The sequence below is a fragment of the Phoca vitulina genome, unplaced genomic scaffold (genome assembly GCF_004348235.1).
Source record: "Phoca vitulina isolate PV1807 unplaced genomic scaffold, GSC_HSeal_1.0 scaffold45, whole genome shotgun sequence".
Classification (NCBI taxonomy): Eukaryota; Metazoa; Chordata; class Mammalia; order Carnivora; family Phocidae; genus Phoca; species Phoca vitulina.
Window position 1 is genome coordinate 11,869,420 of NW_022589748.1, and position 20,905 is coordinate 11,890,324.

Here is a 20,905-nt window from a genome sequence, read left to right on the forward strand (position 1 = left end):
AGAGAGCATGAGAGAGGGAGGATCAGAGGGAGAAGCAGACTCCCCGCTGAGCAGGGAGTCTGATGCGGGACTCGATCCCGGGACTCCAGGATCATGACCTGAGCCGAAGGCAGTCGCTTAACCAACTGAGCCACCCAGGCGCCCCTGAACAGAGGTTCTTAATTTTAACAAAGTCAAATTTATTGGTATATTCCTTTATGGTTTGTACTTTTTGTATCTATTATTGTTATTATTATTATCGTATCGTTTAAAGAAATCCTTCCCTGCCTTTGGCTCATAAAGAATGTTCTGTATTGTCGCCCAAAGTTTTATAGTGTTTTCTTTCTTACGACCTTACTCCTCCAAAAGATTTCTGTGCATAGTGTGAGGTGAAGGTTGAGTTCTCTGTTTTTTTCACATAAGGGTAATCCGTTGTTCTGGCACCGTTTATTGAATAGCTTGCTTTGATCCGGTGTTCTGTTTCTCCAACATGTCATGTGTCCATATCTGTGTGCGTTTCTGTGTCTGGGTTCTCTGTTTTGTCCTGCTGGTCTTATGTGGTCCATGTGTATAATATTTTCATACATTATTCATTACTGTAGCTTTAAAATAAGTGGCTGCCTGGTAGGACGAGTCCTCTTGTCTTTATCTTTTCCCAGAATGGGTGGCTTTGCTGTTTTGCCTTTATGTGTTCCATGTAAATTTTTGAATCATCTTGTCAAATCACATGCAGACACACACAGCCTGTTGGGATTTTGATCGGAATCACTTGGGTTCAGGTTGCACTGGATCAATGTGGATTTGAAAGTGATTGCTTTCAATATTCCTTCCTTAAGTGTTATGTTTTTGTAGATAACATTTAGTAGATAAAGGAAGTTTCCTTTAACTCCCAAGTATTTAGTATGGGTGACTGTTGAATTTAATCAGTCATAGTTTCTGAATCTATTAAGATGATTGTAGGCTTTTTCTTCTGTATTCTGTTAATGTGGTGACTCACACTGACTTTATTGAGATATTATTGACATATGACATTCAATTGATTTTCACATCTTAAACCATTGAGGGGATAAACCCAATTGGTCACCATGTAGAATCCTTTCTGTGTTGCTAAGTTTCAATTAATGTTTTGCTCCAGACCATTGCAGCTGTGTTTCTGAAAGATACTAACCTTTTTATTTTCCTTTGTTTTGAAGCCTCGGTTAGGCTTTAATGCCCAACTTATGTCGGCCTTATCAGATGATTTGGGGAGGGTTTGCTCTTTTGCAGGCCCTGGGGTAGTTTTGTGACTTTTGAAATCACTTGCTTCTAGAATGTTTGGTAGGGCTTCTTGATAAATCCATCCAGATCTGAAGTTTTCTTTGTGGGGAGATGGACTTCCCACAGAATGTCTTCAATGGTTATAAAACTTGTTGGTTTTCAGATAATTCTGTAGTTGGTTTTGAATGGATTTCCTATAACTTTGCGTATATTTACAACTTTAGATTATTGTTAGGTTGTTTATGTCTTTTTTTTTAAATATGTTTGAATCCTCAGTTAGTTCCCCTTTTTCATTCCACACTTGATCTTAGCCAAAAGGCTGAGAAGCAATCCCCTTTTTCATTCCAAATAGTGTTTATTTGTCAGTCTCCTCTCTTTTGGAAAATCTTGTTAGAGGTTGGTCGCTTTTATTATGTTTTTTTCAAAGAATAATTTTGGTTTTGTTGATCTCAAGTGTATATTAATTTCATTGTTTTCTGCTCTTTATTATTCACTTTCTTTAACTTTTTTTGGATTTAATTTGCCATTGGATTTAATGTTGCTGATCCTAGTGATAGGAAATAAACCTTGGCAGGACATAGTGACTGGCTGGATCTGAGGGCGATGGGGAGGAGGATCAGAGTTGGACGCTCGGGCCTGTGGTGTTTGTGTGACTGCATGGACTGCCCCCACCTCACTGCCCCCCCCCCCCCAAACCGGAAGATTCGTGAAGAAGACCCAGGTAAAGAAAAAGGTTGAGGATGGGGGAAGCCTCAGGAGATGAGCCCAACTTAGGACCTGTTGAGGTTGAGTTATTGCTGAGCTGTTCTTGAGGATACCTAGCAGGCAGTCTGAGAAACTCGTCCTGAGCTCCTGCATCTTCCCACCCGTGAGGTCCGATTGATGTGCTGTTTAAAAAACCTGAGCAGCAACTAACCTTTTTTTTTTTTTTTAAAGATTTTATTTATTTATTTGACAGAGACACAGCAAGAGAGAGAGGGAACACAAGCAGGGGGAGTGGGAGAGGGAGAAGCAGGCTTCCCGCGGAGCAAGGAGCCCGATGTGGGATTCGATCCCAGGACCTGGGATCATGACCTGAGCTGAAGGCGGTCGCTTAACCGACTGAGCCACCCAGGCACCCAGCAACTAACCTTTTTGTGTCTCTCCTACATGCCAGCTCCTTGGCAAACCTCTGGTAGTCATATCTCATTCAAATGGCATCTTCTGTCTTAAAGATAGTTTTTTGTTATCCCCATTTTATAGCTGAAAAGACTGAGGCCGAGGGAAATGAAGCTCATTAGCTGAAATGTTTTTGTGCTGTATTTGCCTAAGGGAACAGCGAATTTCTTGTCAGATCATGGCGTTGCCTGAAGTGAATGTTAAACCCTCAGAATTCCAGGCCCCTCGGCGGTCCGAACCTCCAGGAACGGGGCCCAGGAATCTGTATTTTTCGTGCGCAGGTTCGATGATTCTCAAGATAAAGTGGGTCTGGCAAACACTCTTCTCAACACCACCTGCCGATTTCTAAAGCCACGCTCTTTGCCTCCGCACCGTGCCACCTCTCCGTGGCGAGAGCAGGCTGTTTGATCGGGACTTATGTAATGTTTCATCAGCTCTGATCTCTGTGGTTTGTGGAAAGATAACGTTTTAGTAGAGAGCAAGAGATTGAAAAAGCACCCCACAGTGACAGTTGTTTCATTAGTGGTTTGGGAGATGAGAAGGAAACTAGTACTGGGTAAGCGCTTACTAGCAGTTCTTTAGGCGGTGAATGCCGTTCTAGGTTGAGCGTGAGAAAATGGGGCCTCAGCTGACTTTATCTAAGGCCACAGATCCACTAAGTGGCTGAACCAAGTTTCAGACCCAGAATTGTCTAGGAGTAAATAGAGCTAACGCTTACGTAGTGTTTAGCCTGTTACCCGGCTTTTATTGTGTATTAACTCACTGAATGGAGTAATTCCATGGAGGCCGTTGCTATCGTTAGTCTCATAGATAGAGACCGAAGCACAAGGAGGTTAGGTTGCCCGATTTCACCCACTTAGGTGGTAGAGCAGGCCGGGTCCAGGCACTCTGGCTGGCTCCAGAACCCACGCTTCTCCCCACCTGCTGGTACTCGTTCGCTTGCCCCAGACCCATGTCCTTTTCATTTAGAGACATTCGGCAGGATGCACTTGAGTTTGAGAACTACAACAAATGTCTACTCGTGAATGTCAGTTAGTACACAACGCAGAACTTGGCTTTCCGAGAGCCCGGAGGTGACTGGGTTTCCTTTGCTTCTTTTCTTAGCTCCTTCACACCCGCAGGGCGGTACTAGAAGGGCAGGTGTCATGACTGACGTCCACCGGCGATTCCTCCAGTTGTTGATGACTCACGGAGTGCTGGAGGAGTGGGACGTTCGGCGCCTGCAGAAGCACTGCTATCGGGTCCATGACCGTGAGTATTGTCTCCCGGGCCCCAGGATGCCCCGGAACCATGTGTTCGGGGACTAGAGACACGGGTATAAAACCATGGAGCCGGCCAAGCAGTACACGTCGCCGGGTCTCTCACACAGTTTCACGCCAGCCCCTGTTTCTCATCTCATCTTTGACTTTTATTTATACTTTTTATTTTTTTACGTAAATCTGACATTTAGCCCAGGGGATAGGAATTTGGACTTTGAAGCCATCTAGTTGGGGCTCACACCAAGGCTCCAGCATCTTCTCCAGCCCGAGTTTCTTTATCTCTCTAATGAGGACAATTCATCGTCCTTGACACCACAGGGGGGTTCAGAGGATTAAGAGACAAGATGCGTACAAAGTGCCTGGCCCCTCAGAAGGTGCTCATTTGGCAGTCGATGGTAAGAGGGTGGCTGAGCACAGTGGGTCAGAGCGTAGCCTGGGACTCGGCCAGACCCAGAGATAGTGCCGCCCTGGGCCAGCCGTGCACATTTGGAGCATCTTCTCAGTGGTTGCTGAGACAGGAGGTAAGATAAGACACACGAAGCATTCAGAGACTGGGCCCGGCTGAGCTGGCAGTGCTTGGAGGCCGCAGTACAAGCGACAGGATCAATGCTGGCAGGTCAGTAAAATTGATATTGGTAGCTCGGGTTGAGTTGAGTGTCAGTATGGGTAGATCCTGTTGAGTGACAAAGAAAGTGGATAAATTATACTTACTGTATGATGTCACTGCGTTAAGCTTTTTATAAAACTTAACAATGTTTTTTAAAGATTTATTTATTTGAGAGAGAGTGAGCAAGCACATGATGAACCACGGGAGGGGCAGAGGGAGAGGGAGAAGCAGACTCCCCGCGAAGCAGGGAGCCCGATGCGGGGCTCGATCCGAGGACCCTGTGATCATGATCTGAGCCGAAGGCAGACGCTTAACCGACTGAGCCACCCAGGCGCCCCAACTTAACGATTTTTGTTGTTCATGAATATAAACATCTGCATGTAAAAAAAAATAAGAGTGGACCAGAAGGATATGTAAGACACTTGTGAGGAGCTTGCGAGAAATCAGAGGACACTGTAATCTTTATCGTATTTTGTTCTTTTATTAAAGAAAAGACTTGAAGCGAACAAGGCATTCGTGGTATAGTCTGATGATCGTCACTTCCGATGAATGGGAATACGGGTGTTTGTTTATATTCTGTGCTTTTGTTTTTCTGTGTTTTCAGTTTTCAAGAGAAGAGGGGAAAGCACATAGGGGTGAGCCAGCCAGGAGGAGTGAGGACAGGTGTGCGTGGGGCGCCAGGTTTACAGGTGAAGGCCCGTGAGAAGAGGGCCCGCATGTGGGGGGGTGCCGTCTGCCGCATGGCGGAGGCAGAAGCCACATCGGAGAGAGCTGAAGGGTGGGTGGGAGCGGCACGGGTGAGACGGCGGGTGCAGAGACAGATACTCTTCCATGATGTGCAGAAGGGAGACGAGAGGGTGTGTGCTAGGGCGGAGGCAGGTTGGGAGGGACCGGCCCCTTGAGGTATCCCACGTAAAATGCCGGGAGCTTGCTGGGGGGCGCTAAATGAAATGCTTGCGGGGATCCTACAGTAAGGAAACCTCTTGAACCTTGTTTCACCCCGTGTATCCAAACTTTGTTGACCTACACCTGACATACTTTGGGAAACCCCAGATAGGAACATATGATATGTGGGAACAGATGTGTCCTTTTGGTGTGTGGGTTTACAGATCAGGAAGAACCCACCGTATGTACACCAGAGTAATGGGGTTTCTTTTGTTCTTAATTCTGGGGACAGTGCGGACATCTGGAAGGGCTTGAAACAGGAAAGGGACATAATTAGTGCTGTGCTAGAAAACTGTCCTTCTGGTGAAAACATAACTGCTCTACTTGCGTGCACTGGGGTGGGTGGGTCTTTGGTAAGGGCCTCCTTTATGGGAAAGGCGTATTACACCTGCCAAGCTATCTGCCCTTGTTCCTTAAAAAGCACAACAGGGTTTTCAGCCTCCCCCTTGGAATGCTCCAGTGAAGGGCCTAAGAATGTTTTTCTTAGTCTTTCATCTACATGACAGTTCATTCCTACCCCCCTTCAGTTTCTCATGTAAGTCCTAAATGTGGGCTTTAATGCTAATGGGGAAGTTTCCTAGCTCACTGCAGGGAGCCACACAGTGCCTTAGTACTAAGAATGAAAGTGTTTTTGCCTTTGTTTGACCTTTAAAGTTGTTATGACCTAATTTAGGAAAGTCCTGTAGAATATATCTAGGAATTAATTTATTCTTCACACTTTATGTGCCGTATCTGTGCATTAAGATATCAAGATACAGTTATGGCTAGGGTAATCAGGATAGAGCTGGGGTTTGTTTTCCCCTACCCTTCATTTAAAAAAAAAAAAAAAGCCTTAAGCATTACTGTTATTTTAGAGACTTTAAAACGAGAAGTGATGGAAAGAAACGATTGCAAATTAAGTAAATACTTACAAGACCCAACATTATTAATCTGTCTTTGGAAGAGATACCCAGGAAAGTCCCCTTTTACCAACTGGAAACATATTCAACTTCTAAGATAATTATGAAACAGAGGAGTAATTGAATCTGTGGGTTATTCTGATTGCAGTTTCCCATGGCTTTTTGTCCAGCTTATCAAACACACTTCCTATTCTGGGCTCTGGTTCCAACTCTTCTTACCATCATGAAACTGGAAGCAAATTCCCCAGTTCTCTGGGCTAGTGAGAGTTGAGGTTTTGTTGTGATGTGCTGGCATAAAGCCAGGGGCCTGGGCTCTCTGAGTGGCACTGAGGGCCTGTGGGCTCTCGGAGGGCACCTGAGGTTGTGAGCTAGAGCGTGTGAACATGCGTGCGGTCATCCGGCACCTCTTGGGGGCGTCATGGGGGCCAGGGCCCTGTGCTGGGGACTGGTGACACTGAGACAAAGCTTTTGCTTCGCCTTGGGTTTCATGAATCATGCAGCCCCAGAATCCTATGATTCCAGTATAAGCCTCCCTTGATAGAAGTAGGTACAGGAAGCCAGGGGAGTGATGATTAAGGAGACTTGCATTTGAGGATTTCCACTTTTGACCAAGACTGAGTAACAGGGACCAATCTACCTTACTGTCTGAAACACTTAAAAAGAGATGAAACAGTGGACATTAGTCAGTGAAGGACAGTGACTCCTTGAGGGACATGCAGTGAAGGTTTTTCCCCCCACTGTTGTCTTTTCTAGTACTTCCTCTCCAGTTCCCTGGACGCTCAGTGGATGTCCAGTAATTCAGCTCAGTTCTGACACTGTTTACCTGGAGTTAGCGTCAGATCCCACAGTTAAAGGGGTTCAGCTCCACCAGGCTGCCCCCACTTCAGATGCCAGTCTCAAGTCTGAGCCTCTAGTACTTCCGACCGACCAGCTATACATCACATTTTCTGGCCTGCCCCTCAGGTTCAGTAATTTGCTAGAATGGCTCACAGAACTCAGAAAAACCCTTGACTTACATTGCTGGTCTATTATGAAGGATACAGCTCAGGAACAGCTAAAGGGGAGAGATGCATAGGCAGGGGTGGCACCCTTTCTGGGTGCTCCATCCTCCCAGTACCTTGATGTGTTCACCATCCCAGTGGATCTCCAAATGCCATCATTTGGGGGCTTTTTGGAGCTTTCATTACACATGCATGATTGATTAAATCATTGGTCATGGGTGATTAACTCCGTATGTAGTCCCCCTGTCCTTCCCAGAGTTGGGGATGGGGCTGAAAGTTCCAAGCTTCTAATCAAGGCTTGGTCTTTCTGGCCACCAACCCCCAATCCTGAAGTTCTTTAGGGACCTACCAAGAGTTGCCGCATTAGAACGAAACACTTCTGTCACCCTTGTCACTCAGGAAATTCCAAGGGTTTTAGGAGCTCTGTGCCAGGAACCAGGGATGACAACCAAGTATCTTTTTTTTTTTTTTTTTCCAAATATGTTTTTTATACCACAGGCAAAAACAGAATGAGCACTACAATTGCCTCAGCTCACTGCCCCGAGCGTTTTCAGGCCATGGCGCAGGGGAAACCCAGGCAGAGCTAAAAATAGACTGTCTGAGCTGAGGGGATGGGGGATGAGAGCTCAAGGAGACAGAAGCGTTTGCAGATCAGAGCAGGAGAAGAGGTGCTCGGAGAGGTGGAGTCGGCCGCTTCCCCCTACTCCCTGGCAGGGATCCAGCGAAGAGCAGATACACAGGGAGCTGCCCGAGGCCAGGCAAAGATGCAGTTGAAAGGATTAAGAGAGATCAGTGCCCGATGTTCACAGGGTGGAGGACAGTACCCAGTGCAGTACGCAGTGGCTTTGCTGGGGAGTTCTACCAAGCGTTGAAGGAAGAAGTGCTACCAGTTCTACCCACCCTCCTCCAGAAAACTGAAAAGAGGGAACACTTCCCAACGCATTCTTTGAGGCTTGCATTATCCTGATACCAAAACCAGACAAGGACATTGCAAGGAGAGAAATCTAAAGGCTCAGATCCTTCATGAGTATAGATGCTAAAATTCTAAACACAATTTTAGCAAATGAAATCCAGCAATATATGGAAAGGATGATATAATATGACCAAAGTGGGGTTTAGACCAAGAATGCAGGGTTGGTTTAATATCTGAAAATCAATCCATGTAGTTTACCATATTAACTAAAAAAGAAAAACCCATATGGTCATCTCAGTAGTGCAGAAAAAGCATTTGACAAAATCTGATATCTATCCTGGCATGATGCAGCAGAAATTTCATACAGGGAAGTAGAGATCCTAAGGATCAAGGGGAGAAGCAGATTTACAGGGCCTTGGGGCTTAGAGCAGGAGAGAGGACTCAACAACTACATCTATTCTCAATAAAATCCCTCAGCAAAGTAACAAAAGAAGGGAGATTCTTTAACCCAATAGAGAGGGTCTGTGTAAAACCTACAGCTAACATACTTCACTGTGAAGACTGAATACTTTACCCTAATATCAGGAGCAAGACAAGAATGTCCATTCTAATCATTTCTGTTCTAGCCAGTACACTTAGGCAAGAAAAAAAATAAAAGACATTCAGGTTGGAAAGGAAAAAGTAGAACTGTCTATTGAAAAGACATGATCATCTATGTAGAAAATCTGATGGATCTTCAAAAAGCTACTAGAACTAGTAAGTGGGTTTAGTAAAGTGGCAGGATACAAGATCAATTTCCAGAAATCCATTGTATTTCTGTTTGCTCACAGTGAATCATCAGAAATTGAAATTTTAAAAAGCACTGTTCATAATAGCATCAAAAATATGAAATACTTAGAAATAAATGTGTTAAAACTTTGTAAGCTAAATGTAGGGGATAATCAGGTTCACGCAATAGAGCTCGTTCTCTTGGTCCGGTGAGGCCCTGCTTCATCTGTGTGGGCCTCTAAGAAAACAGAGGTAGCATCCAGGAAATAGATCCGTTCCGTCCTGTATCCAGGGTTTACCCGGAGGAGCACCTTCCTTGAAGTCTGATTCACAAGAGAGTTGGGAAGCAGTTATGTGGTAGTCAGGTAGCCATGGAAAGTTTCTTTGGTTCAGTTTCCCGGAAAACAGGACAAACGTGGAAGCCTGAATTCTGAAACCTTCACAAGTGGCGCCAGGCCCTTTTGTCATGAAATGGTGTTGCCCGGCATGGGGTTGAGGGCACCCCAAACCAGAGCCTGGCTCTTGGTATTTCGTCTCTCCTGTGGCATTACTGAGCAGAAGCAGAAGTTTGCCATAGCCCACAAGTTGCACGGCAACGATTCTGATTTCCAGCCCTCGTTAAAATGTTCTTGGGTCTGGTCTTTTGTTTTCCGGTTGAACAGGTTGGGTTTTTAGGGAATCACCGGGTCCAGCCTCCCAGCACCCAGCTGCTTCTCGCGTCGGCTCCGGCCCCAGCGCTGCCAAACGCGACCTTCCGGATCAGCGGCACATCCGCTGAGGGCCTTCCTTGCCTGAAGCTCTTCGGGGAGCCTTTTAAACTTATTTTTTATTTTGAAATAATTCCAAACTCACAGGATAGCTGTAAGGATAGTACAAGGAAGTATTTTCCCCCTGGATCATTTGAGAGTTTCCAATTTGACGTTCCATCACTGCTAAGTTCTCTAGGGAATGTGTCCTTCTAGCAAAGACATCCTCCTAAATCCTCATGGGATAACCGTTCACTTCAGGACTGATTAACACTGCTGTATCACTGCCCTCTCATCCGCAGACCCCACTGGAGTTTTCCAGTTGTCTCAACACTGTCTCCTTTAGCCAAGGGATCTGCCGCAGGGGTACGTGTCACATTTAGTTGTTAACGTACGTTTCTTTCGGTGCCTTCAATTGGGAATCATTCCTCAGCCTTTTCCTTGACTTGTATGACCTTGACATTTTTGAAGATTACAGGTTAATTACTGAGTAGAACAGAGCTGCTAGAGATTTGACGCAAGCCACAGAGGTAATTAAAGTTTTCTGGGGGCCACGTTAAAAGAGGTAGGAAACACGTGCAATTAAGATCCCAAATACCATCATTTTCAACCTGTAACGAATGTAAAAAATGATTCATGAGATCTTTTCCATTTTCTAATATCACATCTTCGAAATCCAGGATGTATTTTGCACTTGGGACATACCTGAATTTGGACGAGCCACATTGCGAGCGCCAAGCCACCCCGTGCCCGGTGGCTACTGCTGTTGGCAGGCTGCCCCTCAGTTCGGGCTGGTGTGTGCCTCCTCCCCATTCGGCTCTGGTTATGCTTTTTACTGTTGCAGAAGTGATGCAGAAGCGGTGCTTTCTCTGCCTCCTATCTGGTGGCATAACGATGTTGGTGAAGACGATGTCTGCGCTGTAAAGTTACTCCTTCCTGTGTGAGTAAGAAGTATTTTGCAGGGCGGTTCTTTGAGACAAAGTAAATACCCCACTTGTACCTGCTAGATTTAGCATCCAGTGGGGTTTCTTCCCTGACTTCATTTATTTTGTTGTGGTTTCCAGCTTGCTGTGAGGTACTGTTCTAGACGCCCCGCACTCGCATTTTGTAATTCATGATGCTTGTTACGTGTTCATTTTAGCGGGTTTTTCAATTATCTGCGGTCCTAAGGACAAACTGGGTAAACTATCTCAAATTTTAGTTTAAAACAAATGAAGAGGGGCGCCTGGGTGGCTCAGTTGGTTAAGCGTCTGCCTTCGGCTCAGGTCATGATCCCAGGGTCCTGGGATCGAGCCCCGCATCGGGCGCCCTGCTCATCGGGAAGCCTGCTTCTCCCTCTGCCTGCCGCTCTACCTACTTGTGTTCTCTATCTATCTCTCTGTCAAATAAATAAATAAAATCTTGAAAAAAATAAAAATAAATAAAACAAATGAAGATCTGACATGATTTCAGGGAGCAGAATAAATAAGACGGTGTTCAAGCAAAAAAACCAGTTAACCGAAATGCATGTACCAAAAATAGACTGGTGAGCACAGTAGGAGAGGAACACTGGGGTTTGACAGGTATTTTCCGTGTCTGTCAAACCTTCTACCTGCCTTCCCCGTGGCTCTGTTTTTGTCCTGTTTTGTCCTCCGTCTGCCCCGCCGTGTAGGTGCCCCGTCAGGACCCCGGCGTATCATTAGGTGGCGCGTGCTACCGGTGAGTCACCGTGATGTGGTTGACACTGGCGTAGTGTTCCATCCTGTGTGTGGTCGTGTTTGTAAGTGTCTTCTCTTTCCAGGGAGGACTCTGTGATCGCTCGAAGCTGGCTCCCAAGCAATTTTCCCCCTGTTTTTAATGATTTCATTGCACATTTGTCCCCTTTGGCTGTGAGGAACAGTTAATAAGCTTGCCACCGTCCAAGCCCGCCCGCCTTCCCAGTTAATCAAGGGGGATTAGGGATGTGATCGTAACTGAAGTGGCAGAAAACTAACATGAAGTCATCTCTATAATGTAACTGGGTGGATTTCTGAACATACAGAATTTCACAACAGGTGGCTGTTTTGTGCTTCCACAGGACTCTCTGGGCTCAGCAGCTCCGTAACCACGAGGAAGTGAATGTTGCTTTCACGCCCCTGGCTCCTGAAGGACTCGAGGGGCCCAGATCCCAGCCCGCTCTCAACAGTGTGCGGCACAGCCCCCAGGGTGGGATGGACCCCAGTGGCCAGCACAGATTTCCTGAGCCGGGACCTCTGGGTGCTCCTCACTCTTCTAAGTGTGGACATCATTGGTTTTGGATTGCATTTTGTACTGGTTCCCAAACACGAGGGAGGTTCTGTGTGGCCAGTGGAGGGCCGGGGAGGACAGAGGTGTCCCAGTCAGAGACTTGGAGAAGTTCTTTTAGTTTCTGAGTCTCAGCTTTCTGTTTTCGAAAGGAAATCTTACCTACCTCATGGAAAAGTCACGAGGGTTAAACAGGGAAAATTCTGTTACGTGCCTGATACAGAGTGCTTCCTGGGGCGTGTTCAGTACGTGCTCCTCGCTGCCCCTTCCTTCTTGTGTGACCCTTCCCGTGTCATCTGACCCCACATCCTGGGGATGGGGTGTGGGGGTAGTGACTATCAGAAGATTCATAGTGCTGATACACAGGATGATCTAGACCATAGGGCTGAATTTCTGGTGCTGGCATTTTCTCCCCAAATCCAGAACGTGTGGTCCCTATGTCCTAATGGAAGAAAGTCACAAGTGTGGATGTTGAGCGGGGGAGGGGCCTTGTGGGCAGGCAGGAGGCCCACATGATGGGAGTGTGGAGCAAGGGGGCGCACGCTGGGATCACAAAGGAGTGTGGCTAAGGGTGATGGGGCCCCCAGTGACTGTGCGGAGAGGGGCTGCCAGGACCTGGCCCTGTTGTGGCTGTGTATGGGGGACAGGGGTAGAGGGCTACGATGGGTCTCCCAGAAGACTGTGGGAAGCTGGTCCACACTCCAGGGATGAGGAGAATTGGAGAAATTGGCCAGAGTCCCCCCTCGCAGCACCCTGGGCCTGCACACACCATTCTGCCGCCTCGTTCATGCCTCCCGGGAGCAGGGCACTGAGCTGAGTCTTGCATGTGGACCTAAACAAAGACCACCCAAATGGGGATAGGCAGACGCTGCTTGTTCAAAGCTTGCTGTGGCAAGGGAGGCAGGCCCCTCACTGGTGTTTTGGCAGAGACCCACTGGCAGGTGTCGGGTGTGCCCTGACTGGAGGCTGGGGGCCGGTTACCTCGAAGCAGGGCATCTCCTGGGAGCATATTCAGCTTTCTGTGGTTGCTCCTAAGTTGGAAGAAGGAACCAAAAACTAGGGAAGCCGTCAGTTACAAAGCAGGTCCTGGTCATCATGCACCAATTACCACGCGGGTTATCGTCGGGCTTCCGGGACCGGTTGCTAGTGGTAGTGGTCTGACTTTCCAGAAGGCTGGCTTCTAGGTGGCGGGCTGGCTCCCAGGGCTGCTTACTGTAGATGAGGGGTTGCTTCTCTGGGCTGGTGGCTGCAGATGGTGGGTCAGAGTCCTTTTCTTATTTGTGGTCTGTTCCTGGTCTGTATACTTCTTTTTCTTGCACTTTGCTTAACGCCCTTTCTACATGTTGCTTTTTTTTTTTTTTTTTTTAACAAATCAAAGTTTTGTGGCAATCCCGCATCAGGCAAGTCTTTTGGTGCCTTTTTTCCAACAGCCTGTCTCTGTGTCACATTCTGGTCATTCTTGGCAATATTTCAAATGTTTTCATTATATTTGTTACGGTGATCTGGGATCCTGTTGATTACAACTCACTGACAACTCAGATCATGCTCAGCATTTTTAGCAATCATGTATTTTTAAATGAAGGTCCGTGCGTTTTGTTTTAGACGTAGTGCCATTGCCTATTTAGTAGATGACAGTGTAGCGTAAGCGTAACTTTCATACGCACTGGGAAGCCAGAAAATTCACTTGCCTAGCTTTACTGCGATGCTGCTTGATTGTGGCGGTTTGCAACGAAGCCCGTGTTATCTCTGAGGTCTGTCTGAACGCAGTCTCTCAGAAGAAGGAGTGTGACACAGTTTGTTCCTTTGAATTATTCACAGCTCAGCCCATAGCCTCTTATCTGGTGGGTCAGGGAACAGAGTGGCCCCATTAGTCATCGTGTCTCTTTATGGCAGGGTCCCAGCCCATATCAGAATTTGAAAACCAGGGATAGTCAATGGTATCTAGCTAATGGGCACAGTTTGTTTGCCCTATAGTGTTTTAAAAACTAATGACCACGTTAAAAAACAAACCAACCGGGAGATTTCTCATAAAAATCCGAAGATTGGGCATGTGGCTGAAGCAGAGTAGTCCCGCTGCTCTTGGTGGGACGCGTGTCCTCCACATCACCCCCTGCATCCGCTCTTGTCCCCATCTGGGCTTCTGCCTGGCCTCTGTGGGCATCCGATTCTGTCAGGACCAACAAGCTGGGCTCAGCTGAAACCCGGGGAGGAGGAAGCTTACGCACCAGGGATAGAGCCGAGCCAGTTTGCTTTTAGCGGGTGGGCGGTCCGTCCCCGCAGAGCCCCTTCATCTGCTGCTGAGGTTCCCGGGGTGGTGGGAGTGGGGGCCGCCTCTGGTCTCAACGGTAGATGGCCCACCTGTGTTCAAGGGCTGAGATGAAGTGAAATGCAATTAATAGCATCAACAGTCAAGTTCTGCTGAAAGTGGCTCAGGTTTCTGATGACTCACATTGTAATTCAGGAGGCCGCCTGCCCCAGCACCTTCGTGACAAAGAGGCAGCACCGTTCAGTTGCCGACTGGAGCACTGACCCACAGAGCTCTGGTGAGGGGCCTGGCCGATGGGTCAAACGGCAGACTTTCTAACTGAAGTTAGATTAAAAAAAAAAACAAAAAACAACTCTGTGTACTTGGAAACAGCTCTCTAAGCAACAGATTTAAGAACAGTCCGTTATTCAAAGACTGTCCGTCCCCCCCGGCCCCCTCTGTGCCATCAGAGGCCTGAGCTCATCCGTCTTGTCACGGGGCACTGCCATTTTTCTCTTTTTGGATTCAGAAACCTGAGGGTGAAGGCATCAGGTCACATTGTTGGTGAGGCTTGAGATGCCTTTTTTTTTACCCTTAAATGGGAAAAGTCAAACAGAAAAGTAGACTAATACAGTGAAGCCCATCACTCAGCTAAAATGGCAACTCATAACTAATCTTGTTTTATCTACACATCTCCTACCTACTTAACCCATATTATTTTGAAGTAATTCTCAAGACATTGTTGCGTATCTAAGCAAAACTTTTTCGTTTGAATGAATGCTCAAGTCCTTTTGTCTCCGTACCAAAAACTAAAGTCCAGCCCTCAGATTGCCAGTCTGCACTCCGTCCCTCGCTGGCCCTGGCTTCTTGGGTGAGCCCTTAAGCTCCGTGACCCCTGGTGTCCTCTGTGGAAGTGCCCAGACCCTGCTGTATCCGGCTCACCGGTGGTTGTTCACGAGGCTCTGATGAGATCACGAGGGGGTGGAAGCGGGGTACGCGGTGCACTGCTGCACAGATACAGGGAATTACTTATCGAACGTACTGGCCACGTGAAAGACCGCCCCCTCCCTCCCTGCTCTTCCAGTGCCCCTGACCGGCCAGACTTTGGAAGTGGCATCGTTGTCCGTTCCCGTCTTTCTTGCACGCCCCGGAGTGTCCAGAGTCCTTTTCCCAGGCAGTTGATGGGAAGGTCGCAGGCTGAGATGTGACCCCTTATACAGCCTGTCTGGCGCTGTGTCCCTGCCCACCAGCCTTTCCCAGCCCCCGGTGTGCCCCAGCGCCCGTGTCCGACCCGGGGCCTGGCCTGCCCCCTCCCCAGCGCTGCACTCCAGGGGACCACCCGGCCGGCCCGTCAGGTGAGGGGCCTGTCACAGGGCGAGCTGGCCCACAAGTGGTTTGGTCCCTTGGGGTCTTATTTTTTGCTGTTATTTCCTCTGCCTAAAAATAGCATTTTCTGTCTATAGTTGCTTAGTTTGGAACAAAACTATTTGTTGCTCAGAAGTTAGGGCAGCAGACTTCCTGACTGCCTGCCGCCCAAGTGTGCGGTGAATCCCCAGTTCCAGTAGCCTCCTGAAAAGCAGGGACCCTGATTAGCAAGAAGAGGTTTAATTGAATTTTAAGAGAAAAGGAGAGAATAGATACAGAAGTGGCCAGAAAGAGCAGTCTCTCAAAATGAAGCAGCCCGGCTTGGCAGAGGAATGGTGGCCCCTTTTGTGTGGTGCTGCCCCGGCCTGGGGACTACCCGGAGTCCCCTTTCTTGAACTGTCCCATTGGAAGGGCATTTCCTACTAAAGAAAGAGCTCTTCTGTCCTCTCCTGGGCCTTGGCCTTTCGGCCCCCCACATGGCAGGGGGTGTGTTCCCAGAGAAGGCTCGCTCTTCTCTGCTGAGGCCCTGTGGCTCCGTGCTCGGGATGTGGGGTCAGGCCGGCCTGGGCGCCCTTGCTGAGCGATGGGGACTCTCCCCATGCCTCTTGCGTATCAAGATGATATTCGTAACTCGAATTCTGGAGCCCTTCTGGTAGTGACGACGTGAAGCAGGCAAGTGAGCAGTGCCCAGCACACACTCTGGTGAATTACAGCCACACGTTTGTAGGCTCGCTGTTTGTAGCTCGTCTAGAGCAACTTTGCCCCAGCCCACAGGAAGGCCCAGGGACAGCCTGTTCCCAAGGAGAGAGGACCCCAGGGCCTCCTAAGATCCATAGACCTCTGCTTGGTTCAGACATGGTGCCACGTGCTGGTTTTGGGGGTTACCTGCTCTCTGAGAAGAGACAGTGGTGGTGGGTCCGGGGCCTTGCTCGTCACTTCTTGGAGCTGGTCCTCCCATGGTGCTGGCTGCAGGTCTGTGGTGTTGAGGGACCCAGCCTCTGATCCAGCTCAACCTGCAAAAAAATCTGGTAACTTCAGTACTTAGCTGAAGCCTGTCTTTCTTCTCAATGGGTTTGCAATTCTGAAGGGAGGAGTGATGTTATTAATTAATTCTCTTAAGTCGTCAACATGGCGGGACTAAGGCTGGAAATAATTGCCTCAGGAGTGTGTGGTTCAGCCTTTTATCTTACGCACTTTATCATGACCATGGCCTTACAGGATATTGGGGCCCAAGGGATCCTCTGACTGTCCTTTGGCCCAGGGTGTTCATACAGATCTACAGACTGGAGCTTCTAGGCTTCAGGAGCAGGGCAGGGCATGACGGCATGGCCGTGCAAACAGCTCCTTGGAGGACTGGAGGTCGGGAAGCACCAGTCCCGTGTACCCGTGACATTTGATGGGCCCGTCGGGGTGCTTGGTAGCAAGCAAGTGACCCAATTCTGGCCGAGTTTAAAAGAACCATGTTGGAAGGGCGTTGGGGACAGGAACACACAGGACTGGTTGACAGCCAGGGGCCAGACTGGGGAATGGGCAGGACCCAGAGGGCACCAGGACACAGGATGACCGTCTGGCCAAAGCCATCTTCCCACCTTCCCACCTCCTGGTGGCCGAGCTGGAACCACCTCGAGCTCTCCTTTTGTCCCTTCCTAGATTGAGAGTGTCCATCTGATAGGCTGAGCACGGGGTCTGGGGCCACTCCTCCTGATCTCAGTTCTGGTCCCATCAGCTTCCTGCCTTCCAGTTCTCTGGAAAAGGGTACCTGGAATTATTCTTCTCCCCAGATCACACTTTTAGGGGAAAGACAATTAAGAAAAAAAAAAGCTAAGGTCTGGTTAGAGATGGAAATGGCTATCGGCAGTCAGACGTTACCAGATGACCCCAGGAGTGGGGCGGCCAGATCTAGTAACTGGGGCAGCCGAGTGACCAGGGAAGGCAGTGCTTGGGAGCTGCACGGGGCCAAGGCACGGGCACCTCCCCTCGGCTGGTCTGGTCGGAGAGGCGTGCCCGGGAGGGGACGTGTCCAGGACGCCGGGGGAGTGGGAGGCTGGGGGCTTGGAGCGAGGGGTGTCCCTAGAGAGTCAGAGGGATGTGTTCTAGACTCGTGAAGTTGGAAGCGAGGCAGTGGGTGGCCTTCGGGGATGAGAGAAAGGGCGAGACTCACCTGAGGACCCCCAGAGAGGCGGGGTGGGACTGGGCTGGCCCCATGGCACCTGCTGTTGCCCGGGTGGGGGGTGTTCCTGAACACCAGAGAAGTGTATTCTCTCCATTAAGAAGGAGATAGTATGGCACAGGGCGTGAGAAACACGCACAATGTCAGCAGTGGGCAGGGATGCGGACGTGCCCTTGACATAGGAAGCCGTGTGGTCGGAGACCGAGAGGAGAGAACGTGAGCACTTGAGCAGGTTCCTGCGGGAACAGCAATAGGAAGTGGGTTTTTTCGTTTTTGTTTTGGTCTTTTGGGGTTTTTTGTTGTTGTTGTTCAGTGAAAACATTCATGTTTCTGAAAAATGAGAGTGGACAGCACGCCGGAGGGGTGGGAGAGGGGAAAGCGCAGAGTGGCTATTAGCTCATCTCCATGCAGACGAGGTATCTGGAAAGTCCGCCCTATTGCAGTGTTTGTGATCGGCCCACAGGGTACATTTTTCTGAACCATACCCAAGAGTGGCCTTTTCGGTGGAAAATGTGCATTATCACTTTCAGGGGGAGGTGGGACTTGCCATTGTGTCATATTGGGTGGACGGAGCGGCTCCTGCCCACGAAGGGCCCTGTCACCCCCCCACCCCCACCCCAGGCAATGAGAGGCGGCTCCCGAAGGCCCGACTGCCGTGCAGCCAGCTTCCCAGGGTCGGGTGCGCTGCGGCAGAAAGGGCTGCCCGCCCGCCGGGAAGCTTCCTGGCCACCCTGCCCAAGCCCAGGCCCCCACGTGGCACACGCTGTCCGTGTGGAAGAGGAAGGATGGCAAAGGCCGCAGAGAACATTTCGTGGAAAAAAGTGCTATTTGAGTCGGCTTCCGTAGGCAGAAGTGGGGGTGAGGAGGAGGGAGGCGTTTCGGAAAGGGACAGGAAGTACCACCTGGGCCCGCCTCTGCTCACGCGCTCAGCAGCTGGGGCCGCATTCCATCGTCCTCCTGTCCTCGTGGTTTGTCCCACGTCCATGCACCACCTATTTATTACTACTGACTTCTTATTTAAAGGGCTTTTTTTTTTTTTAACTTAAATAAGTTTACTGAAAAAGGAAGATTTGATCCCTGCTGTGATTTGCATGTTAGTATGATTGTCCTGGTCTTTGTCATTAGCTTTTCTGGGCCCCCTCTGCCCGGGTCAGAACTGTCCCTTGCATGGCCCACGTGGCTGTGACCTTCACTGCCACCAGCGTGACCGGTCATTTTTTTTAACCTTCAACAATCCTTAGGTACACAAGGAGCTTAGAAATATCTCTCTCTGTAGGAAGTCAAACACAGATAAGTGCCCTGGGCTGACCCCCTCATCTGCATCTCCTTCCTAGCAATGGCCTCAGCCATCAGCTTCGTGGGTATCCTTCCAGGCCTTTTTCCTGCAGTATTTCATTAGTTTTATCGTTGTTTTAACATAAGTGGTATCACATTGTTTGTATGCTGGCTTTTTCTTGTCATAAATCTGTTGAAATTATTTTAATAAGTTAAAACAGTAATAAATACTTTTTCTTTAAAAAAGTATCACAGTATACAAAAGGGTAATTCCAAGACACAGAGCTGACCGTGTCCTTTCTCTGCTTCCGAATCTGAAAGGCTCCCATTGCCACCCTCCGCTGGGCGGCAGGGCCCTGCGCGTGGGACTCCTGCCTCCCGCTGCAGCCTCCCTGGCCCCTGGACCTCTTCAGTCCCCGGCTCCCCTGCAGCACGGGGATGGTGATCCCTCCCCGGGTTCTGTATGTACCCCTCGTCTATGGACTGGCGGCCGCAGGACAGTGGAGGGGGCTTTCTTGTGCAGCCCCGGGCAGCGTGGAGGCGGGATAGCATACGGGTCGGAGCCCGGGCCGCGGCCGTGCTGCCGGGCTCCCCGCTGCTCACTGAGCCTGGGGGTGCAGTGCGGGCGCGTCAGCCCCTGTGCACCTGGGCCTGGCCGCCGAGCTGGAGGCGGACTCTGGTGCCTGCCTCGGAAGGCTGCTGGCACGATGGCCTAATGGCTGGAAAGTGCTCGGTGCAGGGCCTCTCCCGGGGCGGGGCAGGCGGGGGGCGGCAGCGTTGCGCTCAGCGTGAGTTGGTGCTCTTACCCTGGGCTGGTTGTTGTCAGTCTTCACCGCTGCCCCCGCCCCTGGGGCCCAGCACATGGGCCGGCACGGGAGTGTTCAGTATGTGTCTGGATGGCGGATAAAGGGAAGAAGGTATAGAGACAGACCTGGCATGGGTGACGCTGCACAGGGACAGGCTCCTTGTGGGGGAGCGTGCGGAGAGGGGCATAGCGGGCGGCGGGGGGCGGCTGGGGGCAGCAGGAGGGGGCTTCCAGCAAGGATGGGAAGAGCTGGGTAGGCTCAGACACCATTTCGCCCGCCTTCCTGCTCACAGCACCTTCCCTGTCTGCACACTCGAGGAAGGAAGAAGCCACACGATTGGCATTGACCCAGGAGGGCTGGGCCTTCACCTGCTCCTGGCCTTGCCGTCATGGGCTCAGGTGGATGGAATGACTTCTTGATGCCTCCCCCGCTCCCGTCCCGGCCTGTTTCTCTCCAGGCACTGCCACCGTGGAGGAGCTGGAGGACTTTATCAACAACATTAACAGTGTCTTGGAGTCCTTGTATATTGAGATAAAGAAAGGAGCCACCGAAGACGACGGGAGACCCGTTTACGCGCTGGTGAGTGCACGCCGGCGCCCTCTCGCGGCGTCTGTGCGGAACTGCGGTGGGTGGAGGCGCCCCCGCCCCAGCATCCCTGCAATGGGGGACACAGACCCAGCCCAGCGTGGCCGCCCTGCCCGCCCGGGGCCACCGGCGCCACTGGCAGTGTCCTGTGCCGTGATCAGGGCCGGGGCTGTCACCCCGATGCTCACTTCACTGCCCCATCTGAGCCCCTGCCCAAGACAGGTTGTGTTTGTTGACAGTTCAACGCAAGAAGTCCCCTCAAATGTGCGCAGTAGTAGGATTAAAGAGAGGAAAGTGGTTTTTCATTTAGAATAAGGCATGGACGCTGAGAGAAGAAAGAATGTGTGGCGCGCTGGGACTGAGAGCCATCTGGGCCTCCTGTCAGGCTCCAGTGTCCCTCCTGGCCAGCGAGCGAGGGGAGAGACAGGCGGGCGGAGCAAACAAGGCCCCCGCCTGGGCCAGGGCACTGCCGTGGGCCCATCCAAGGAGGCCGGGCTCCCACCAGCCAGGCCCACCCAGCGAGGGGCACTGGCCAGGGACTCCCACACTCTTCCTGGGCAAAAGGGCTGTGCATCAAATAACTGTGGAGATGCTGGGTTAAATCGGTAAATCGGGTTTGTTTACTGCTGGACTTCTCGGTGCCTTTTGCTTGTGAAGCTCCATTA

The 20,905-nt window shown here is 50.0% G+C and overlaps 1 protein-coding gene across 2 annotated transcripts in view; it reads left to right on the top strand.

Annotated features, from left to right (window-relative positions):
- NSMCE1 (NSE1 homolog, SMC5-SMC6 complex component) overlaps nt 1-20,905 on the top strand; it is a 29,039-nt gene that overhangs the window by 2,301 nt on the left and 5,833 nt on the right. For both annotated transcript variants that reach the window (XM_032430846.1, XM_032430847.1), the window contains exons 2-3: nt 3,499-3,645; nt 20,113-20,234. In XM_032430846.1, coding sequence (XP_032286737.1) covers nt 3,499-3,645; nt 20,113-20,234 — 269 coding nt within the window. The remainder of the gene's footprint in view (nt 1-3,498; nt 3,646-20,112; nt 20,235-20,905) is intronic.